This window comes from Scyliorhinus torazame, chromosome 10 (genome assembly GCF_047496885.1).
Source record: "Scyliorhinus torazame isolate Kashiwa2021f chromosome 10, sScyTor2.1, whole genome shotgun sequence".
Classification (NCBI taxonomy): domain Eukaryota; kingdom Metazoa; phylum Chordata; class Chondrichthyes; order Carcharhiniformes; family Scyliorhinidae; genus Scyliorhinus; species Scyliorhinus torazame.
Window position 1 is genome coordinate 147,735,627 of NC_092716.1, and position 23,114 is coordinate 147,758,740.

A 23,114-nucleotide genomic window follows, 5' to 3' on the forward strand; every position below is an offset into this window, starting at 1 on the left:
AAATCGGAGAATCCAGCCCAAGGAGTCTCCCACTTATGATGGAGGTGAGGAAGGATTTCTCCTCTCACAGGATTATCAGTCTTTGGCATTCTCTCCTCTTGACAACAATGGAGGATGGATCACTGAATAGATTCAAGGCTGAGTTAGACAGGGCTTTGATTCACAAGGTCAAGGCTTATGGGGGACAGGCAGAAAGTAGAGATTAGGTCACACTCCAATCAGCCATCATCTTATCAGATAACAGAACAGGCCCGATGGACCAAATGGCCCACTCCTATTTCTTGAGATTTATGATTCTCTTAGTGAAAGTTCCCACGTACCAGAGGCTGAGCTGAAAAGACTGTGAGATTGTCACATTTGTGCAGGAAGTGACGTGAGTGCTTTTTCACAGAGATTCACAGAATCCTTACAGTGCAGAAAGAGGCCATTCTGCCCATCAAGTCTGCACCGACCCTCTGAAAGTGCACCCTACCTAGGCCCACTCCTCCCTCCCCACCTGTCCTGAAAATGTTTGGATACTAAGGGGCAAATTAGCATAGCCAATCCGTCTAACCTGCACAGTTTAGCACACTGGGCTAAATCGCTGGCTTTTAAAGCAGACCGAGGCAGGCCAGCAGCACGGTTCGATTCCCTTATCAGCCTCACCGAGCAGGCGCTGGCATGTGGCGACTAGGGGCTTTCCACAGGAACTTCATTTGAAGCCTACTTGTGACAAGAAGCAATTTTCATTTAATTTCATATTTGGACTGTGGGAGGAAACCTGGAGGAAACTGACGCAGACACAGGGAGAAAGTGCAAATTTCACACAGTGACCCAAACCGGGAATCAAACCCAGGTCCTGGCGCTGTGAGGCAGCAATGCCAACCACTGCGCCGCCACACCATGCTTGTAACTACATGAGGCCTATCTTTGTTGTATGGACCATTTAAAGTGAAATTTTCTGTTTTATTTGAAATATCCTTTGCTGTGAATTAATGTTTGAATAATGTTGATTTTAGTTGTTTTTTACAGTAATAGTTTTAAAAAGTGAAATCTTGTTCATCAGCTTTCTGGTGCCTTAGAGATTCCCTTCTTTGTCAGTAGTTGTCAGTCTCGATGGGGGTGGTGACGACACCCACACTAACTGCTTTGCTGACTGCAGCTTCGATGGTCAATCATTTCACACCAGAGGGCACATCACAAATTTATTGGTTATTCTTGAGGTAAGGAATCCAACATTGTCAAACTGCTGCTGCACATTCAGGGACAGGGATACAAAGAACGTCCCCTCAACACAACAGGTCTGGAAAGGCTCAAGTCCGACTGAGAGATACAGGACGTTAGAAGGTGGATTACAAAAAAAACACATTTCCAGAGGAGTCAGCCACCTTCCAATCTGAGATCTCCAGTGTGCAGTCCACTCCCAACAAAGAGACACCGCCTCTTCCACCAGCCCCTCAAAGCTTCTTCGGCTTCCTGCCAACTTGGTAATAGAAATAGACACTGATGAGGATGAACAGCCCCCTGCTCAGTTGCAGTAGCGTCGCCCCCTGCGGTAATGCTCCCTTTTCAAACAGCGGCATGGTTGTAACTAGAAGAAGATGGAAGATTTCATTGTGAGGCTTAGATCCTAGGAATTGCTGGGATCTTTAGGGAAGATTCAATTCATTAACCATGTTGCAGTGCAGAAGGAGAGCCTCTGACAATGAAAAGTGCAAGTAACTATGTCACTGACAATAGTTCAGTGTGAAACACGAGAGAATAGAATGACACTTTAAAAAATGATAGTTTGGGGCAGCACGGTGGAGCAATGGATAGCACTGCTGCCTCACAGCGCCGAGGTCCCAGGTTCGATCCCGGCTCTGGGTCACTGTCCGTGTGGAGTTTGCACATTCTCCCCGTGTCAGTGTGGGTTTCGCCCCCACAACCCAAAATATGTGCAGGCTAGGTGGATTGGCCACGCTAAATTGCCCCTTAATTGGAAAAAATTAATTGAGTACTCTAGATTTTTTTTTTTAAATGATCGTTTGTGTAATTGTGAGAGAGCAAGTGGGATTTTCTAAGCTGGTCACACAGTCATTAGCCCGAGGGGTCTCACACTGACAGTGATGAGGATGTTGTCACTGGGGTTGTGTTGTTTGGGAGGAGGGAAGGTGAGGCTGGGGGCGGGGGGTATGAAACAATGGTTTTCAATTTGAAAATAGTGTTTCCCGAACAAGGTATGGGATCGCATCATCTCCTGGACCAGACAAAGGGAGAAAGTACAAACTCCACACAGACAGTGACCTGTGGTTGGAATTGAACCTGGGTTCCTGGAACTCTGAGGCAGCAGTGCTAATCACCATGCCACCCTCCCAGAGAAAATGAAAATGAAATGAAAATCGCTTATTGTCACAAGTAGGCTTCATATGAAGTTACTGTGAAAAGCCCCTAGTCGCCACATTCTGGCGCCTGTTCGGGGAGGCTGGTACGGGAATTGAACCGTGCTGCTGGCCTGCCTTGGTCTGCTTTCAAAGCCAGCGATTTAGCAGGGCAGGAAGGTGTCATCTGAGACATCAGAGTTCCAGTACTGTGGGAGATGCTGTCTGCTCAGACAGCTAGTCTTGGACATTTGTGCTCGGGTCCAAAATGACCTTCATCGATGCTTCAGAGAGGAATGGGAAAACTATAGCACACCCTGTGGATGCTAATTATCACCTTTCTGCAACAGCACAGGGCCAATGAACACCACAATTAACCATGCCATAGCTGCTACAAAGGGCCCTCGCTGTCTATGTTCTGTCTTCAGTCCACTCCGAGCACCATGAACTGGGCCAGGTTTGTGCTTTGAATATGAAAATAGGGCTGGGTGCAGGGGGAGGGGGTGCAGAGGGAGGGGGGCTGGGTGCAGAGGGAGGGGGGTGGGTGCAGGGGGAGGGCAAGGGGGAGGGGGGTTGCAGGGGAGGGGGATTGCAGAGGGAGGGGGGTGCAGGGGGATGGGGGGTGCAGGGGGAGGGGGTGCAGGGGGAGGGGGTGCAGGGGGAGGGGGGCTGGGTGTAGGGGGAGGGGGGCTGGGTGCAGGGGGAGAGGGGCTGGGTGCAGGGGGAGGGGGGCTGGGTACAGGGGGAGGTGGGCTGGGTGCAGGGGGAGGGGGGCTGGGTGCAGGGGGAGGGGGTGTCTGGGTGCAGGGGGAGGGGGGGCTGGGTGCAGGGGGAGAGAGGCTGGGTGCAGGGGGAGGGGGGCTGGGTGCAGGGGGAGGGGGGCTGGGTACAGGGGGAGGGGGGCTGGGTGCAGGGGAGGGGGGCTGGGTGCAGGGGAAGGGGGTGTCTGGGTGCAGGGGGCTGGGTGCAGGGGGAGGGCGTGTCTAGGTGCAGGGGGAGGGGGGCTGGGCACAGGGGGAGGGGGGCTGGGTGCAGGGGGAGGGGGTGTCTGGGTGCAGGGGGCTGGGTGCAGGGGGAGGGGTTGTCTGGGCGCAGGGGAGGGGGGCTGGGTGCAGGGGGAGGGATGGCTGGGTGCAGGGGAGGGGGGCTGGGTGCAGGGGGAGGGAGGGCTGGGTGCAGGGGAGGGGGGCTGGGTGCAGGGGGAGGGAGGGATGGGTGCAGGGGAGGGAGGGATGGGTGCAGGGGAGGGGGTGTCTGGGAACAGGGGGAGGGGGGCTGGGTGCAGGGGGATGGGTGCTGGGGGAGGGGGGTCTGAGTGCAGGGGAGGGGGGGCTGGGTGCAGGGGGAGGGCGGGCTGGGTGCAGGGGGAGGGGTGAGGGGGTGGGGGTCTGGGTGCAGGGGAGGGGTGCTGGGTGCAGGGGGGCTGGGTGCAGGGGGAGGGGGGCTGGGTGCAGGGGGAGGGGGGCTGGGTGCAGGGGGAGGGGTGGCTGGGTGCAGGGGGAGGGGGGGCTGGGTGCAGGGGGAGAGAGGGCTGGGTGCAGGGGAGGGGAGGGGTGGAGGGGGGCTGCAGGGGTGGGGGTGGGGAGGGGCTTGGGCGCTGCAGGGGGAGGGGGGAGGGGGTGGGGGGTGCAGGGAGCCGATGAGCATGGCCTGAGAGATCCTGAGAAGCAGGGTCTGGGGGGAGCCGACCAGTGAGGCCTGAGAGGAGCCAATGAGCGAGGCCTGGGGGGACCCGAGGAGCGGGGCCAGCGGAGCAATACTTGGGGAGGGGCAGGGAGGGTCCGAGGAACATGGCCTTGGGGGAACCTAGGAGGATCGCTGGTTGAGGGGGGCTTGGGGGGGGGGGGAAGAGTTAAAGAGTGGGGCCTGAGGAGGGGAAGAGTGGGGCCTGGGGAACGATGCCTGGGGGATGAGGGAGGGGGAGCCTGGGAGGAGACTTGACGAGCGAGGCCTGAGAGGAGAGCAGAGGTGCGGGGCCTGGTGAGTAGGGCCTGGGGAGGATGGAGTTGAGGAGCGTGGCTTGGGGAGCGGCGCCTGGGGTGAGTGGGGAGAGAGTTGAAGAGCAGGCCTGTGGGGAGCTGAGGAGCAGTGCTTGGGGAGTGGGATCAGCAGGGGGGCTCAAGAGCAGAGCCTAGGGGAAGAGCAGAGGGGTGCGGCTTGGTAAGTGGGGCCTGGGAGGGGGGAGTTGAGCGGGGCCTGGTGTGCGGCGTCATGGGGTGGTGGGGGGGGGGGGAGTTGAGGTGCGGGGCACGGGGGAGCAGAGGAGCGGGGTCTGCGGGGGAGCTCAGAGCAGGGCCTGGGGAGAGCGGGGCCTGGGGGAGTGGAGCCTGCAAGGGAGCTCAGCACTGGGCCTGAGGGAGTTCAGGAGCAAGGCCTGGTGGGGAGCGGGACATAGGCGAGCCGAGGAGCAGAACCCAGAAAGCTGAGCGCAGGGAACAAGTCAGGGGCTGGTTTAGCTCAGTGGGCTAACCAGCTGGCTTGTAATGCAGAACAAGGCCAGCAGCGCGGGTTTAATTCCCGTACCGGCCTCCCCGAACAGGCACCGGAATGTGGTGACTCGGGGCTTTTCACTGAAGCCTACTTGTGACAATAAGCGATTATTATTATTAATTATTATGTCCCATGCAGCTGAGGTGTCAATGACTGGAGTCCAGGGAGCTGAGGTGTCAGCGACTGGAGTCCAGGGAGCAGAGGTGTCACTGACTGGGGTCCAGGGAGCAGAGGTGTCACTGACTGGGGTCCAGGGAGCAGAGGTGTCAATGACTGGAGTCCAGGGAGCAGAGGTGTCAATGACTGGGGTCCAGGGAGCAGAGGTGTCAATGACTGGGGTCCAGGGAGCAGAGGTGTCAATGACTGGAGTCCAGGGAGCAGAGGTGTCAATGACTGGAGTCCAGGGAGCAGAGGTGTCAATGACTGGAGTCCAGGGAGCAGAGGTGTCAATGACTGGGGTCCAGGGAGCAGAGGTGTCAATGACTGGAGTCCAGGGAGCAGAGGTGTCAATGACTGGGGTCCAGGGAGCAGAGGTGTCAATGACTGGAGTCCAGGGAGCAGAGGTGTCAATGACTGGGGTCCAGGGAGCAGAGGTGTCAATGACTGGAGTCCAGGGAGCAGAGGTGTCAATGACTGGGGTCCAGGGAGCAGAGGTGTCAATGACTGGAGTCCAGGGAGCAGAGGTGTCAATGACTGGGGTCCAGGGAGCAGAGGTGTCAATGACTGGGGTCCAGGGAGCAGAGGTGTCAATGACTGGAGTCCAGGGAGCAGAGGTGTCAATGACTGGAGTCCAGGGAGCAGAGGTGTCAATGACTGGGGTCCAGGGAGCAGAGGTGTCAATGACTGGGGTCCAGGGAGCAGAGGTGTCAATGACTGGGGTCCAGGGAGCAGAGGTGTCAATGACTGGAGTCCAGGGAGCAGAGGTGTCAATGACTGGGGTCCAGGGAGCAGAGGTGTCAATGACTGGGGTCCAGGGAGCAGAGGTGTCAATGACTGGGGTCCAGGGAGCAGAGGTGTCAATGACTGGAGTCCAGGGAGCAGAGGTGTCAATGACTGGAGTCCAGGGAGCAGAGGTGTCAATGACTGGGGTCCAGGGAGCAGAGGTGTCAATGACTGGGGTCCAGGAAGCAGAGGTGTCAATGACTGGAGTCCAGGGAGCAGAGGTGTCAATGACTGGGGTCCAGGGAGCAGAGGTGTCAATGACTGGGGTCCAGGGAGCAGAGGTGTCAATGACTGGGGTCCAGGGAGCAGAGGTGTCAATGACTGGGGTCCAGGGAGCAGAGGTGTCAATGACTGGGGTCCAGGGAGCAGAGGTGTCAATGACTGGGGTCCAGGGAGCAGAGGTGTCAATGACTGGGGTCCAGGGAGCAGAGATGTTGGGCAGCACAGGTTATAGGGAGCAGGACCCAGGTGCCACGTCGGGACCCAGGCATCCAGAGTGGGACTCAGACACAGAAGAGCCGAGCACGTGACTGGAGAGAGTGCGAGGAGGAGAAAGGAGGAGTGTGAGTGAGGGATAGTGTGAGGGGGTTGCATGAGTGAGGGGAATGCTTGTAAGAGACGGTGAGTGTGCGAGGTGGTGAGTGTGTGAGGGGGCAACGCCATGAGGAGAGTGAGTGTGTGAGGGTGTGTGTGAGGGTGTGAGTCTGTGAGGAAGTGCGTGTGCTAAGGGTTGTGTGTGAGGGAGTGAGTGTTGAATGAGTGAGTATCTGAGGGAGTGCATGTGTGGGAGGCTTGGATTTGTGGGAGGGTTGGATGTGTGTGAGAGCGTGAGTGTGTGATGGGAAGAGTGCGTGAGGGGGAAGAGTGCGTGAGGGGGTGAGTGTGTGATGGGGAAGAGTGTGAGGGGAAGAGTGTGTGAGGGGAAGAGTGTGTGAGGGGCTGAGAAGGATAAAGAGTGCACGCAGGAGTAGGATATTTCCATAAGTCTGGCTCAGTCTGAGTATCAAGGTTCTCATTCACCCCCCGCCCCCACACGCTAACATTGACACTTCCAGTGAGAGTGTGAGCTCCTGGTGAGTGAGAGTGTGAGCTCCCCGTGAGTGAGAGTGTGAGCGTCCAGTGAGTGAGAGTGGGAGCTCCCGGTGAGTGAGAGTGGGAGCTCCCAGTGAGAGTGGGAGCTCCCGGTGAGTGAGAGTGTGAGCTCCCAGTGAGGGTGTGAGCTCCCAGTGAGTGAGAGTGTGAGCTCCCAGTGAGGATGTGAGCTCCCAGTGAGTGAGAGTGTGAGATCCAAGTGAGTGAGAGTGTGAGATCCAAGTGAGTGAGAGTGTGAGCTCCCAGTGAGAGTGTGACCTCCCAGTGAGTGAGAGTGTGAGATCCAAGTGAGTGAGAGTGTGAGCTCCCAGTGAGAGTGTGAGCTCCCAGTGAGTGAGAGTGTGAGCTCCCAGTGAGTGAGAGTGTGAGCTCCCAGTGAGTGAGAGTGTGAGCTCCCGGTGAGTGAGAGTGTGAGCTCCCAGTGAGGGTGTGAGCTCCCAGTGAGAGTGTGAGCTCCCAGTGAGTGAGAGTGTGAGCTCCCGGTGAGTGAGAGTGTGAGCTCCCAGTGAGAGTGTGAGCTCCCAGTGAGTGAGAGTGTGAGCTCCCGGTGAGTGAGAGTGTGAGCTCCCAGTGAGAGTGTGAGCTCCCAGTGAGTGAGAGTGTGAGCTCCCGGTGAGTGAGAGTGTGAGCTCCCGGTGAGTGAGAGTGTGAGCTCCCAGTGAGAGTGTGAGCTCCCAGTGAGTGTGAGCTCCCAGTGAGTGAGAGTGTGAGCTCCCAGTGAGTGAAGGTGCGAGCTCCTAGTGAGAGTGTGAGCACCCAGTGAGAGTGTGAGCTCCCAGTGAGTGAGAGTGTGAGCTCCCAGTGAGTGAGAGTGTGAGCTTCCAGTAAGTGAGAGTGTGCGCTCCCAGTGGGTGAGAGTGTGAGCTCCCGGTGAGTGAGAGTGTGAGCTTCCAGTGGGTGAGAGTGTGAGCTCCCAGTGAGTGAGAGTGTGAGCTCCCAGTGGGTGAGAGTGTGAGCTCCCGGTGAGTGAGAGAGTGAGCTCCCAGTGAGAATGTGAGCTCCCAGTGAGTGTGAGCTCCCAGTGAGCGAGGGTGTGAGCTCCCAGTGAGAGTGTGACCTCCCAGTGAGTGAGAGTGTGAGATCCAAGTGAGTGAGAGTGTGAGCTCCCAGTGAGAGTGTGAGCTCCCAGTGAGTGAGAGTGTGAGCTCCCAGTGAGTGAGAGTGTGAGCTTCCAGTGAGTGAGAGTGTGAGCTCCCGGTGAGTGAGTGTGAGCTCCCAGTGAGGGTGTGAGCTCCCAGTGAGAGTGTGAGCTCCCAGTGAGTGAGAGTGTGAGCTCCCAGTGAGTGAGAGTGTGAGCTCCCAGTGAGAGTGTGAGCTCCCAGTGAGAGTGTGAGCTCCCGGTGAGTGAGAGTGTGAGCTCCCAGTGAGTGAGAGTGTGAGCTCCCAGTGAGTGTGAGCTCCCAGTGAGTGAGGGTGTGAGCTCCCGGTGAGTGAGAGTGTGAGCTCCCGGTGAGTGAGAGTGTGAGCTCCCAGTGAGAGTGTGAGCTCCCAGTGAGAGTGTGAGCTCCCAGTGAGTGTGAGCTCCCAGTGAGTGAGAGTGTGAGATCCAAGTGAGTGAGAGTGTGAGATCCAAGTGAGTGAGAGTGTGAGCTCCCAGTGAGAGTGTGAGCTCCCAGTGAGTGAGAGTGTGAGCTCCCAGTGAGGGTGTGAGCTCCCAGTGAGTGAGAGTGTGAGATCCAAGTGAGTGAGAGTGTGAGATCCAAGTGAGTGAGAGTGTGAGCTCCCAGTGAGAGTGTGAGCTCCCAGTGAGTGAGTGTGAGCTCCCAGTGAGTGAGAATGTGAGCTCCCAGTGAGTGAGAGTGTGAGCTCCCGGTGAGTGAGTGTGTGAGCTCCCGGTGAGTGAGTGTGAGAGCTCTCAGTGAGGGTGTGAGCTCCCAGTGAGAGTGTGAGCTCCTGGTGAGTGAGAGTGTGAGCTCCCAGTGAGGGTGTGAGCTCCCAGTGAGTGAGAGTGTGAGCTCCCAGTGAGGGTGTGAGCTCCCAGTGAGTGAGAGTGTGAGATCCAAGTGAGTGAGAGTGTGAGATCCAAGTGAGTGAGAGTGTGAGCTCCCAGTGAGAGTGTGAGCTCCCAGTGAGTGAGAGTGTGAGCTCCCAGTGAGTGAGAATGTGAGCTCCCAGTGAGTGAGAGTGTGAGCTCCCGGTGAGTGAGTGTGTGAGCTCCCGGTGAGTGAGAGTGTGAGCTCCCAGTGAGGGTGTGAGCTCCCAGTGAGTGAAAGTGTGAACTCCCAGTGAGGGTGTGAGCTCCCAGTGAGTGAGAGTGTGAGGTCCAAGTGAGTGAGAGTGTGAGATCCAAATGTAGTGAGAGTGTGAGCTCCCAGTGAGAGTGTGACCTCCCAGTGAGTGAGAGTGTGAGATCCAAGTGAGTGAGAGTGTGAGCTCCCAGTGAGTGAGAGTGTGAGCTCCCAGTGAGTGAGAGTGTGAGCTCCCAGTGAGTGAGGGTGTGGGCTCCCGGTGAGTGAGAGTGTGAGCTCCCGGTGAGTGAGAGTGTGAGCTCCCAGTGAGAGTGTGAGCTCCCAGTGAGAGTGTGAGCTCCCAGTGAGTGTGAGCTCCCAGTGAGTGAGAGTGTGAGATCCAAGTGAGTGAGAGTGTGAGATCCAAGTGAGTGAGAGTGTGAGCTCCCAGTGAGAGTGTGAGCTCCCAGTGAGTGAGAGTGTGAGCTCCCAGTGAGGGTGTGAGCTCCCAGTGAGTGAGAGTGTGAGATCCAAGTGAGTGAGAGTGTGAGATCCAAGTGAGTGAGAGTGTGAGCTCCCAGTGAGAGTGTGAGCTCCCAGTGAGTGAGTGTGAGCTCCCAGTGAGTGAGAATGTGAGCTCCCAGTGAGTGAGAGTGTGAGCTCCCGGTGAGTGAGTGTGTGAGCTCCCGGTGAGTGAGTGTGAGAGCTCTCAGTGAGGGTGTGAGCTCCCAGTGAGAGTGTGAGCTCCCGGTGAGTGAGAGTGTGAGCTCCCAGTGAGGGTGTGAGCTCCCAGTGAGTGAGAGTGTGAGCTCCCAGTGAGGGTGTGAGCTCCCAGTGAGTGAGAGTGTGAGATCCAAGTGAGTGAGAGTGTGAGATCCAAGTGAGTGAGAGTGTGAGCTCCCAGTGAGAGTGTGAGCTCCCAGTGAGTGAGAGTGTGAGCTCCCAGTGAGTGAGAATGTGAGCTCCCAGTGAGTGAGAGTGTGAGCTCCCGGTGAGTGAGTGTGTGAGCTCCCGGTGAGTGAGAGTGTGAGCTCCCAGTGAGGGTGTGAGCTCCCAGTGAGTGAAAGTGTGAACTCCCAGTGAGGGTGTGAGCTCCCAGTGAGTGAGAGTGTGAGATCCAAGTGAGTGAGAGTGTGAGATCCAAATGTAGTGAGAGTGTGAGCTCCCAGTGAGAGTGTGACCTCCCAGTGAGTGAGAGTGTGAGATCCAAGTGAGTGAGAGTGTGAGCTCCCAGTGAGTGAGAGTGTGAGCTCCCAGTGAGTGAGAGTGTGAGCTCCCAGTGAGTGAGAGTGTGAGCTCCCGGTGAGTGAGAGTGTGAGCTCCCAGTGAGGGTGTGAGCTCCCAGTGAGAGTGTGAGCTCCCAGTGAGTGAGAGTGTGAGCTCCCGGTGAGTGAGAGTGTGAGCTCCCAGTGAGGGTGTGAGCTCCCAGTGAGAGTGTGAGCTCCCAGTGAGAGTGTGAGCTCCCAGTGAGTGAGAGTGTGAGCTCCCAGTGAGTGAGAGTGTGAGCTTCCAGTGAGTGAGAGTGTGAGCTCCCGGTGAGTGAGTGTGAGCTCCCAGTGAGGGTGTGAGCTCCCAGTGAGTGTGAGCTCCCAGTGAGTGAGAGTGTGAGCTCCCAGTGAGTGAGAGTGTGAGCTCCCAGTGAGAGTGTGAGCTCCCAGTGAGAGTGTGAGCTCCCGGTGAGTGAGAGTGTGAGCTCCCAGTGAGTGAGAGTGTGAGCTCCCAGTGAGTGAGAGTGTGAGCTCCCAGAGAGTGTGAGCTCCAAGTGAGTGAGGGTGTGAGCTCCCGGTGAGTGAGAGTGTGAGCTCCCGGTGAGTGAGAGTGTGAGCTCCCAGTGAGAGTGTGAGCTCCCAGTGAGAGTGTGAGCTCCCAGTGAGTGTGAGCTCCCAGTGAGTGAGAGTGTGAGATCCAAGTGAGTGAGAGTGTGAGCTCCCAGTGAGAGTGTGAGCTCCCGGTGAGTGAGTGTGAGAGCTTCCAGTGAGGGTGTGAGCTCCCAGTGAGAGTGTGAGCTCCCGGTGAGTGAGAGTGTGAGCTCCCAGTGAGGGTGTGAGTTCCCAGTGAGTGAGAGTGTGAGCTCCCAGTGAGTGAGAGTGTGAGCTCCCAGTGAGTGAGAATGTGAGCTCCCAGTGAGTGAGAGTGTGAGCTCCCGGTGAGTGAGAGTGTGAGCTCCCGGTGAGTGAGAGTGTGAGCTCCCAGTCAGGGTGTGAGCTCCCAGTGAGTGAGAGTGTGAGCTCCCAGTGAGGGTGTGAGCTCCCAGTGAGTGAGAGTGTGAGATCCAAGTGAGTGAGAGTGTGAGATCCAAGTCAGTGAGAGTGTGAGCTCCCAGTGAGTGAGAGTGTGAGATCCAAGTGAGTGTGAGTGTGAGCTCCCAGTGAGAGTGTGAGCTCCCAGTGAGTGAGAGTGTGAGCTCCCAGTGAGTGAGAGTGTGAGCTCCCGGTGAGTGAGAGTGTGAGCTCCCAGTGAGGGTGTGAGCTCCCAGTGAGAGTGTGAGCTCCCAGTGAGTGAGAGTGTGAGCTCCCGGTGAGTGAGAGTGTGAGCTCCCAGTGAGGGTGTGAGCTCCCAGTGACAGTGTGAGCTCCCAGTGAGAGTGTGAGCTCCCAGTGAGTGAGAGTGTGAGCTCCCAGTGAGTGAGAGTGTGAGCTTCCAGTGAGTGAGAGTGTGAGCTCCCGGTGAGTGAGTGTGAGCTCCCAGTGAGGGTGTGAGCTCCCAGTGAGTGTGAGCTCCCAGTGAGTGAGAGTGTGAGCTCCCAGTGAGTGAGAGTGTGAGCTCCCAGTGAGAGTGTGAGCTCCCAGTGAGAGTGTGAGCTCCCGGTGAGTGAGAGTGTGAGCTCCCAGTGAGTGAGAGTGTGAGCTCCCAGTGAGTGAGAGTGTGAGCTCCCAGAGAGTGTGAGCTCCAAGTGAGTGAGGGTGTGAGCTCCCGGTGAGTGAGAGTGTGAGCTCCCGGTGAGTGAGAGTGTGAGCTCCCAGTGAGAGTGTGAGCTCCCAGTGAGAGTGTGAGCTCCCAGTGAGTGTGAGCTCCCAGTGAGTGAGAGTGTGAGCTCCCAGTGAGAGTGTGAGCTCCCGGTGAGTGAGTGTGAGAGCTTCCAGTGAGGGTGTGAGCTCCCAGTGAGAGTGTGAGCTCCCGGTGAGTGAGAGTGTGAGCTCCCAGTGAGGGTGTGAGCTCCCAGTGAGTGAGAGTGTGAGCTCCCAGTGAGTGAGAGTGTGAGCTCCCAGTGAGTGAGAATGTGAGCTCCCAGTGAGTGAGAGTGTGAGCTCCCGGTGAGTGAGAGTGTGAGCTCCCGGTGAGTGAGAGTGTGAGCTCCCAGTCAGGGTGTGAGCTCCCAGTGAGTGAGAGTGTGAGCTCCCAGTGAGGGTGTGAGCTCCCAGTGAGTGAGAGTGTGAGATCCAAGTGAGTGAGAGTGTGAGATCCAAGTCAGTGAGAGTGTGAGCTCCCAGTGAGTGAGAGTGTGAGATCCAAGTGAGTGTGAGTGTGAGCTCCCAGTGAGAGTGTGAGCTCCCAGTGAGTGAGAGTGTGAGCTCCCAGTGAGTGAGAGTGTGAGCTCCCGGTGAGTGAGAGTGTGAGCTCCCAGTGAGGGTGTGAGCTCCCAGTGAGAGTGTGAGCTCCCAGTGAGTGAGAGTGTGAGCTCCCGGTGAGTGAGAGTGTGAGCTCCCAGTGAGGGTGTGAGCTCCCAGTGAGAGTGTGAGCTCCCAGTGAGAGTGTGAGCTCCCAGTGAGTGAGAGTGTGAGCTCCCAGTGAGTGAGAGTGTGAGCTTCCAGTGAGTGAGAGTGTGAGCTCCCGGTGAGTGAGTGTGAGCTCCCAGTGAGGGTGTGAGCTCCCAGTGAGAGTGTGAGCTCCCAGTGAGGGTGTGAGCTCCCAGTGAGAGTGTGAGCTCCCGGTGAGTGAGAGTGTGAGCTCCCAGTGAGTGAGAGTGTGAGCTCCCAGTGAGTGAGAGTGTGAGCTCCCAGAGAGTGAGCTCCAAGTGAGTGAGGGTGTGAGCTCCCGGTGAGTGAGAGTGTGAGCTCCCGGTGAGTGAGAGTGTGAGCTCCCAGTGAGAGTGTGAGCTCCCAGTGAGAGTGTGAGCTCCCAGTGAGTGTGAGCTCCCAGTGAGTGAGAGTGTGAGATCCAAGTGAGTGAGAGTGTGAGCTCCCAGTGAGAGTGTGAGCTCCCGGTGAGTGAGTGTGAGAGCTCCCCGTGAGGGTGTGAGCTCCCAGTGAGAGTGTGAGCTCCCGGTGAGTGAGAGTGTGAGCTCCCAGTGAGGGTGTGAGCTCCCAGTGAGTGAGAGTGTGAGCTCCCAGTGAGTGAGAGTGTGAGCTCCCAGTGAGAGTGTGAGATCCCAGTGAGTGAGAGTGTGAGCTCCCAGTGAGTGAGAATGTGAGCTCCCAGTGAGTGAGAGTGTGAGCTCCCGGTGAGTGAGAGTGTGAGCTCCCGGTGAGTGAGAGTGTGAGCTCCCAGTGAGGGTGTGAGCTCCCAGTGAGTGAGAGTGTGAGCTCCCAGTGAGGGTGTGAGCTCCCAGTGAGTGAGAGTGTGAGATCCAAGTGAGTGAGAGTGTGAGATCCAAGTCAGTGAGAGTGTGAGCTCCCAGTGAGAGTGTGACCTCCCAGTGAGTGAGAGTGTGAGATCCAAGTGAGTGAGAGTGTGAGCTCCCAGTGAGAGTGTGAGCTCCCAGTGAGTGAGAGTGTGAGCTCCCAGTGAGTGAGAGTGTGAGCTCCCAGTGAGTGAGAGTGTGAGCTCCCGGTGAGTGAGAGTGTGAGCTCCCAGTGAGAGTGTGAGCTCCCAGTGAGTGAGAGTGTGTGCTCCCAGTGAGTGAGAGTGTGAGCTCCCGGTGAGTGAGAGTGTGAGCTCCCGGTGAGTGAGAGTGTAAGCTCCCAGTGAGAGTGTGAGCTCCCAGTGAGTGTGAGCTCCCAGTGAGTGAGGGTGTGAGCTCCCAGTGAGTGAAGGTGTGAGCTCCTAGTGAGAGTGTGAGCACCCAGTGAGAGTGTGAGCTCCCAGTGAGTGAGAGTGTGAGCTCCCAGTGAGTGACAGTGTGAGCATCCAGTAAGTGAGAGTGTGCGCTCCCAGTGGGTGAGAGTGTGAGCTCCCGGTGAGTGAGAGTGTGAGCTTCCAGTGGGTGAGCGTGTGAGCTCCCAGTGAGTGAGAGTGTGAGCTCCCAGTGGGTGAGAGTGTGAGCTCCCGGTGAGTGAGAGAGTGAGCTCCCAGTGAGAGTGTGAGCTCCCAGTGAGTGTGAGCTCCCAGTGAGTGAGGATGTGAGCTCCCAGTGAGTGAAGGTGTGAGCTCCCAGTGAGAGTGTGAGCTCCCAGTGAGTGAAGGTGTGAGCTCCCAGTGAGAGTGTGAGCTCCCAGTGAGTGAGAGTGTGAGCTCCCAGTGAGGGTGTGAGCTCCCAGTGAGTGAGCGTGTGAGCTCCCGGTGAGGGTGTGAGCTCCCAGTGAGTGAGAGTGTGAGCTCCTGACGAATGTGATATAAAATAGTTACTTTCGAGATACTAGTTAATGTAATGTAGAAATAAGCCACTTTGATTCTGGCAGTTAGGGACAAAGGGATTTGAGACCGCATGGAAAAAGCAGGAAGAGGTGTGTCTATGAGAGTGATGCTGCATTGATAGGGGCCAGAGAAAGGGATTGGAAGTGAGCCAATCAGAATAGATCAAACAGGTCAGGAGGGACATAGGCTGACCTATGTCCGTCGAGTATGTGAAACTTGATACCATTTGAATTGATTTTGCAGAGATCCCTTTGTCTTTTAGTTCAGTCGTTTTTCTGAAGCTTAAGAGGCTGGATGTCTCTTATGTTTCTGTAAGATGATTTAAGCTTGCAAGCTAAATAAATAACTTCTTTTTACGTGCAAATCCATCTCAACTTTTATTGAGGCCAGACTGACAGAGAAAGAAATTTGGGGATCTACACTCCCAGTGGGTGAGAGTGTGAGCTCCCGGTGAGTGAGAGTGTGAGCTCCCAGTGAGGGTGTGAGCTCCCAGTGAGTGAGAGTGTGAGCTCCCAGTGAGTGAGAGTGTGAGCTCCCAGTGAGTGAGAGTGTGAGCTCCCGGTGAGTGAGACTGTGAGCTCCCAGTGAGGGTGTGAGCTCCCAGTGAATGAGGGTGTGAGCTCCCGGTGAGTGAGTGTGTGCTCCCGGTGAGTGAGTGTGAGCTCCCAGTGAGTGAGTGTGAGCTCCCAGTAAGAGTGCGAGTGTGCCAGACATTCTCACACTGTCTCACTTTAATACTCTGTTTTGTTTCTTGCCCATTTTCCTCTGCTCAACACATTGTTACCTTTCATTCATTGTTTTTTGTCTGAAATTCATATTTCATGCACAACCTTTCTGGAAGGTGCTCATAATAATAATAATCACTTATTGTCACGAGTAGGCTTCAATGAAGTTACTGTGAAAAGCCCCTAGTCGCCACATTCCGGCACCTGTTCGGGGAGGCCGGTACAGGAATTGAACCTGTGTGGCCCCTCTGCACACACATGGACAGTTTGGACAATACTATATTGAATGGGAAAGGGAGTTTTTCCTGCTGAGTGGGTCTTAGGGCCGGGGAGGCGAGTGTCTAACTGAGCTGTACTGGCATATTTTAACATTCTCCTGAAGAGGAGAGAGTTCAAATCTTGAGGTCAAGATCCAGGAGTACTATATTCAATAAAAATCACAATAAATTCTATTTATATTTATAAAAGTACCTGATCAAACTGAACCACCTGAGGCTAGTCATATAATGAATTCCATCTGTAGTGTTGCCAATGACTTTTTTGTTATCACACATGGACACCAGGCAACACAGCCGCTGCCCAGGTTTTGTTGACAGCAGGCTGCCTGCTTAGGTGATAATACTGGACAGCACTGCCACCCTGTGGCCATCTCTCACTACTGCGACAACAGAATCTGTACCTCACTGAGGATGGATGCAGAGCACCTGGCTCACCCTCTGCCAGAACCAATGGTTCCGTCCATCACAACATCTTGTGAAATTCTTCAGAGCTTGTGTCTCCAGTATATAACTCCGAATTTCCTTCCAGGAATCAATCGCATTGACTCACACTCTGATCTTCGATCCCATATTTGCTCCCTCCCTATCGCACAAGATTCTCCTGTTTTATTCCTCTTGATAGCTCATTTCCCACAAACGGCTTTCTCCTTACTCCTCCCCTCACCACTGATTTCCCTCTACTGTCCTCATGGTCTTAACCCATTTTCAATGTTAGCTCCTGGGCACGGATGATTCCCTATTGCCGCAGGAGTGCGCAGTGAAGGTGTGTACCGGCTGCAGTGTGGCCTTGTTTTCACATTGACCCGTTCACTGAGTCGATATTTAGCCCGGTGCCCTGTAGACAACTGTTACTCTGTAATGCCAATCACTCTCCAAACCTGCTCAGCCTCTCCCCTCAACCCCAATACCTGGTCAAAGCTTTATTCTCAGTGATCAATATGTTAGTGAATGCTGCTCAGGACTGAGAACCAGCAATACCATCCTCCGCTCAGCTGGAGGAACAGGTCGGGTGACCAAGTGGCTGGCAGGAGGGCAGGATGCCCATGGCAGAATCAACTCTTGCCCCGGTTATGAAACCCTGACAAGAGAGTGAAGCTCACTCCTGCACTGCGATTCTTGAACACATCATCGACTTACTCAAGCAAAGATTCCAAAAGATCACAATGGCCCAACTTACTCTCACTGACAACATCTCCAATAACTGTATCTCCAGGGGAGGTACAGATGGGGCAGCAGGACCGGGGGAGGTACCGGTGGGCCAGCAGGACCCAGGGAACAGGAGGGGCAGCAGGATCTTGGACAGGAACGGGAGGGGCAGCAGAACCCTGGATAGGAACAGGAGGGGCAGCAGGACCTTAGATAGGAACGGGAGGGGCAGCAGGACCTTGGATAGGAACGGGAGGGGCAGCAGGACCCTGGGAACGGGAGGGGCAACAGGACCTTGGATAGGAACGGGAGGGGCAGCAGGACCTTGGATAGGAACGGGAGGGGCAGCAGGACCTTGGATAGGAATGGGAGGGGCAGCAGGACCCTGGGAATGGGAGGCGCAGCAGGATCTTGGATAGGAATGGGAGGAGCAGCAGAACCCTGGATAGGAACGGGAGAGGCAGCAGGACCCTGGATAGGAACGGGAGGGGCAGCAGGACCCTGGGAACAGGAGGGGCAGCAGGACCTTGGATAGGAATGGGAGGGGCAGCAGGACCTTGGATAGGAATGGGAGGGGCAGCAGAACCCTGGATAGGAACGGGAGAGGCAGCAGGACCCTGGATAGGAATGGGAGGGGCAGCAGGACCTTGATTGGAACGGGAGGGGCAGCAGGACCTTGGATAGGAACGGGAGGGGCAGCAGGACCTTGGATAGGAACGGGAGGGGCAGCAGGACCTTGGATAGGAACGGGAGGGGCAGCAGGACCCTGGGAACGGGAGGGGCAGCAGGATCTTGGATAGGAACGGGAGGGGCAGCAGGACCCTGGGAACGGGAGGGGCAGCAGGACCTTGGATAGGAACGGGAGGGGCAGCAGGACCTTGGATAGGAACGGGAGGGGCAGCAGAACCCTGGGAACGGGAGGGGCAGCAGGATCTTGGATAGGAACGGGAGGGGCAGCAGGACCCTGGGAACGGGAGGGGCAGCAGGATCTTGGATAGGAACGGGAGGGGCAGCAGGACCCTGGATAGGAACGGGAGGGGCAGCAGGACCCTGGATGGGAACGGGAGGGGCAGCAGGATCTTGGATAGGAACGGGAGGGGCAGCAGGACCCTGGATGGGAACGGGAGGGGCAGCAGGATCTTGGATAGGAACGGGAGGGGCAGCAGGACCTTGGATAGGAACGGGAGGGGCAGCAGGACCTTGAATAGGAACGGGAGGGGCAGCTGGATCTTGGATAGGAACGGGAGGGGCAGCAGGATCTTGGATAGGAACGGGAGGGGCAGCAGGACCCTGGGAACGGGAGGGGCAGCAGGACCTTGGATAGGAACGGGAGGGGCAGCAGGACCTTGGATAGGAACGGGAGGGGCAGCAGGACCTTGGATAGGAACGGGAGGGGCAGCAGGATCTTGGATAGGAACGGGAGGGGCAGCAGGACCTTGGATAGGAACGGGAGGGGCAGCAGGACCTTGAATAGGAACGGGAGGGGCAGCTGGATCTTGGATAGGAACGGGAGGGGCAGCAGGATCTTGGATAGGAACGGGAGGGGCAGCAGGACCCTGGGAACGGGAGGGGCAGCAGGACCTTGGATAGGAACGGGAGGGGCAGCAGGACCTTGGATAGGAACGGGAGAGGCAGCAGGACCTTGGATAGGAACGGGAGGGGCAGCAGGACCTTGGATAGGAACGGGACGGGCAGCAGGATCTTGGATAGGAATGGGAGGGGCAGCAGGACCCTGGGAACGGGAGGGGCAGCAGGACCTTGGACAGGAACGGGAGGGGCAGCAGGACCCTGGATAGGAACGGGAGGGGCAGCAGAACCTTGGATAGGAACGGGAGGGGCAGCAGGACCTTGGATAGGAACGGGAGGGGCAGCAGGACCTTGGATAGGAATGGGAGGGGCAGCAGGACCTTGGATAGGAACGGGACGGGCAGCAGAACCTTGGATAGGAACGGGAGGGGCAGCAGGACCCTGGATGGGAACGGGAGGGGCAGCAGGACCTTGGATAGGAACGGGAGGGGCAGCAGGACCTTGGATAGGAACGGGAGGGGCAGCTGGATCTTGGATAGGAATGGGAGGGGCAGCAGGACCCTGGGAACAGGAGGGGCAGCAGGACCCTGGGAACAGGAGGGGCAGCAGGACCCTGGGGAGTTATCAATGGAGGTGGGCACAGGCTCCAATTAATTGCTAACCCACCTAAAAATTGCACTGTGAAATAGCAGGCTTCTGTGAGGAGTGTCCATTGAATGATACTCTTTTCCGCTGTGTATAAAGCGTGCCACATTATCAGCGAAATACCTGGAGCAGAAAGGAGAACAGAGTCAAACATCAGAGTATTTCCCGGAGACAATGTGTTGTCCTGGCAGAGCAGTCAGACACTTCACACAATCTCTTCTCTCCCTGTACTCACCGACACAGGGAGCCCCGTGCGCGGGGCCTGCCCAGGGATGAGGGGGTTTAATCCAAAATCAGACAAAGGAAAGATGAATCCTATCGATGGAAAGAGAAATGTTGAGGCAGAGGTTCAGGACAAGGTCACTAATGGAGGACTGTCGGGAGCAGTGACTCACAGAAGGTTCAGCAGCAACTGAGTTGAGGAGGGTGTCATAATATACACCGGTACATCATGGTGCAGACACACACACACACACACACACTGATGGACATGCAGTGGGACCAATCAGCATACACAACACCGCAGCCAATCACCAGTGAGAGCACACGCACTATAAAGACAGGGGACAGGAGAGTTCCCGCTCATTCTAGTAGCAGCCAGCTTGGAGCACAGAGCTCACAGCCTGCAACACAGACATTCACCATGTGCTGAGTGCATCACCTAGTTAGGACTAGGCAAGTGTCAACAGTTAAAGCTGGTATTGCATTTACCCACAGTTCAAGTATGTTAATATAGTTAACCTTATAATAAAATAGAGTTGCACCACTTCAAGTGTTGGTGACCTGTTTGTGATCCAGAACACCCAACACATCATGGTACCAGGATTGGTTGCATACTCGCACTTCTGAGACCCACCTGCAACTAATCAGCATTCCGGCATCCTGCAGTATGGAGAACGTCAACCCGCCGCCACCGCTCCGCATCACCGGCACCTCAGTGTACAGTGACAATCAGCAACGATACCCAGGCAAGATGTTCAAGATCTGGGTTCCGCAGCAGATCCAGTGCCACGGCGATCGCCGCGAAAACTGGAGGGCATTCCGGAAAAAGTTTGAAATCTTCCTGCTGGCAGCCGAACTAGAAGACCTGACCGATACTGAAAAAACAGAGCTTCTCCTCACCATCGCCGGTGCCAGAGCAGAAGAAATCTTTTAAAAATTCAAGTTCTCCAAGGGACAAAACAGGAGCGACTTCCAGGCAGTCCTGGACAAATTCGGCAAATACTGTGAGGAAAACACACTCCAACCAGCAAGGGAAGGTAAGAGAAGCGGCAGTACTCACCACGAGGCCGAAATCCCGGAGCACAGAACAATTGTGGTCGGCGGCCATCTTTGTAAAGGAACTGCAGTTGCGAGACGCCGCGCATGCACAATCACGAAAACGGCCATCGGTAAAGGAACCGCGATCTGCGCATGTGAAAACGCCTCCTACGTGCTACGTCACGCGTGTCATGACGTCAGAGGCCCAGGACCACACCCATTTAAAGGGGAAACGTCCCAAATCAAAGAAAAAATCTTTTAAAGCTCTAAAACAACCTTCCTTCACCTGGAATGACAGCACAATGCCTTAAATTGAACCAGGAAATGAAACAAACCTCCAAAGAACCCTGCAACAAGCAGTTACCTACCCCCAAACCGAGTCCGATTCCGACTTCCCGCAGACCAGTGACACTGAGGACCCGAGGGAGCCTTTTCCAGTCGGTGTTATAACAAAGGACAGGCTGTCCCTGAATCAAAACCACCAGCCGCTGTCGGTGCACAGCATTGATCCAGACGACGAGTGGTGTGCCACCCTGACGGTCAACCGATCCCAGATACGATTCTGCCTGGACACTGGTGCTTCTGCTAATCTCCTAGCATGGTCAGCCTTTCAGACCCTTGGGGTTAAACCAACCACTCTTCCGTCGAACTGCCAACTAGTGGACTACAATGGCAACGTCATTCCTGCTACCGGTTCATGCCAACTCGAAGTGACGCACAACTCGCGAAAAGCCATCCTTCCCTTCGAGATCGTGGGCCCCTCGAAGGACTCTCTGCTAGGCGCACAGGCGTGCAAACTCCTAAACCTCGTTCAACGAGTACACTCTCTCTCTCCAGAGGACACGTCTGCCTTCCAGGATGCGGACTTCAGGGCGCAACTCAATGCCATCTATCGACCAGCACTGTGACGTTTTCGAAGGCATAGGCACGCTTCCATACACTTACAAAATCCTGCTCAAACAAGATGCCCCCGCCTGTGATTCATGCACCTCGCAGAGTCCCAGCACCCCTCAAGGACCGCCTCAAGCAGCAGCTGCAGGACCTCCAGGACAAAGGAGTGCTCTCCAGAGTGACGGAACCAACCGACTGGGTCAGTTCCATGGTGTGCGTAAAGAAACCCTCTGGCGAGCTCCGGATCTGCATTGACCCAAAGGATCTGAATCGCAACATAATGAGGGAGCATTACCCTAGGGGCAGCACGGTAGCACACGTGATTAGCACTGTGGCTTCACAGCGCCAGGGTCCCAGGTTCGATTCCCCGCTGGGTCACTGTCTGTGCGGAGTTTGCACGTTCTCCCCGTGTCCGCGTGGGTTTCCTCCGGGTGCTCCGGTTTCCTCCCACAGTCCAAAGACGTGCAGGTTAGGTGGATTGGCCATGCTAAATTACCCGTAGTGTCCATAAGGGTTGGGAGGGGTTATTGGGTTGCGGGGATAAGGTGGAAGTGAGGGATTAATGTGGGTCGGTGCAGACTCGATGGGCCGAATGGCCTCCTTCTGCACTGTATGTTCTATGTAATCCCCAAGCGCGAGGAGATCACGTGCGAGATGGCTCGGGCCAACATCTTCACCAAACTTGATGCCTCGAAAGGATTCTGGCAAATTCAACTAGACAGGTCCAGCAGAAAGCTGTGTACCTTTAATACCCCGTTTGGCAGATACTGCTACAACAGGATGCCGTTTGGGATTATATCGGCATCAGAAGTATTCCACCGGATCATGGAGCAAATGATGGAGGGCATTGAGGGTGTGCGCGTCTATGTTGACGACATTTGGTCCACCATCAGGAGCACATCAGTCGCCTCCAGCGCGTTTTCAAACGAATACGGGACCAAGGCCTTCGCCTCAACAGAGCCAAATGTTCCTTCGGCCAGACGGAACTCAAGTTCCGAGGGGACAACATCTCCCGGTTGGGTGTGAGGCCGGATGCGGACAAGGTGGTAGCCATCACGGCCATGCAGAAGCCAGCAGATAAGAAGGCGGTCCTCCAATTTTTGGGCATGGTCAACTTCCTGGGGAAGTTCATCCCCAACCTCGCCTCCCATACCACAGCTCTCCGGAACCTGGTTCGGAAGACGACAGACTTCCAATGGCTTCCCGCCCACGAGCGCGAATGGGAGGAGCTTAAGACCAAGCTTACCACGGCCCCGGTATTGGCATTTTTTGACCCCACGAAGGAAACAAAAATTTCAACGGATGCCAGCCAATCCGGCATTGGGGCGGTGCTCCTGCAATGCGATGAGGCCTCATCATGGGCCCCCGTTGCATATGCATCACGTGCCATGACCCCCACGGAACAGCGCTACGCGCAGATCAAAAAGGAGTGCCTGGGCCTGTTGACTGGCGTTGACAAATTTCATGATTACGTGTACGGCCTCCCCCAATTCACCGTCGAGACCGACCATCGCCCGTTGGTCAACATTATACAAAAAGACCTGAATGAGATGACCCCTCGCCTCCAGCGCATTCTGCTTAAACTCCGGCGGTACGATTTCCAGCTCCTATACACCCCGGGCAAGGACCTGATCATAGCCGACGCTCTGTCCAGGGCAGTCAACCCCCCGTGTGACCCAGAGGGGTTCGTCTGCCAGGTTGACACCCATGTGGCCTTCACGGCCTCCAATCTGCTGGCCACGGATGAACGTCTTATCCACATTCGCCGCGAGACTGCGGCTGACCCCCTACTACAACGTGTCATGCGCCACATGACGGACGGGTGGCTCAAGGGCCAATGCTCGCAGTTCTACAATATCAGAGACGATCTGGCAGGTCGATGGTGTCCTCCTGAAGCTGGACCGCATCGTGATCCCGCACAGCATGCGCCAGCTCGTTTTGGATCAGCTACACGAGGGCCATCTTGGCGTGGAGAAGTGCCGACGGAGGGCCCGAGAGGCTGTGTACTGGCAATGAGGACATCGCTAACACAGTGCTCAACTGTCCCACTTGTCAGCGGTTCCAGCCGGCCCAACCATGTGAGACCCTACAGCCTCATGAGTTGGTCACGTCCCCTTGGTCTAAGGTAGGCGTTGACCTGTTCCATGCGCTCGGCAG

At 56.2% G+C, this 23,114-nt stretch overlaps 1 protein-coding gene across 3 annotated transcripts in view; it reads right to left on the reverse strand.

The window, feature by feature from the left end:
• Positions 1–1,171: 1,171 nt before the first annotated feature.
• Positions 1,172–23,114, reverse strand: part of LOC140430963 (tumor protein p53-inducible protein 11-like) — a 235,251-nt gene continuing 213,308 nt past the window's right edge. For 2 of the 3 annotated variants that reach the window (XM_072518811.1, XM_072518812.1), the window contains exons 6-7: positions 18,828–18,929; positions 1,172–1,570 (exon numbers count right to left, since the gene is read on the reverse strand). In XM_072518811.1, coding sequence (XP_072374912.1) covers positions 1,437–1,570; positions 18,828–18,929 — 236 coding nt within the window. In that variant the 3' untranslated portion in view covers positions 1,172–1,436. The remainder of the gene's footprint in view (positions 1,571–18,827; positions 18,930–23,114) is intronic. The other variant, XM_072518809.1, reaches the window with a different exon arrangement.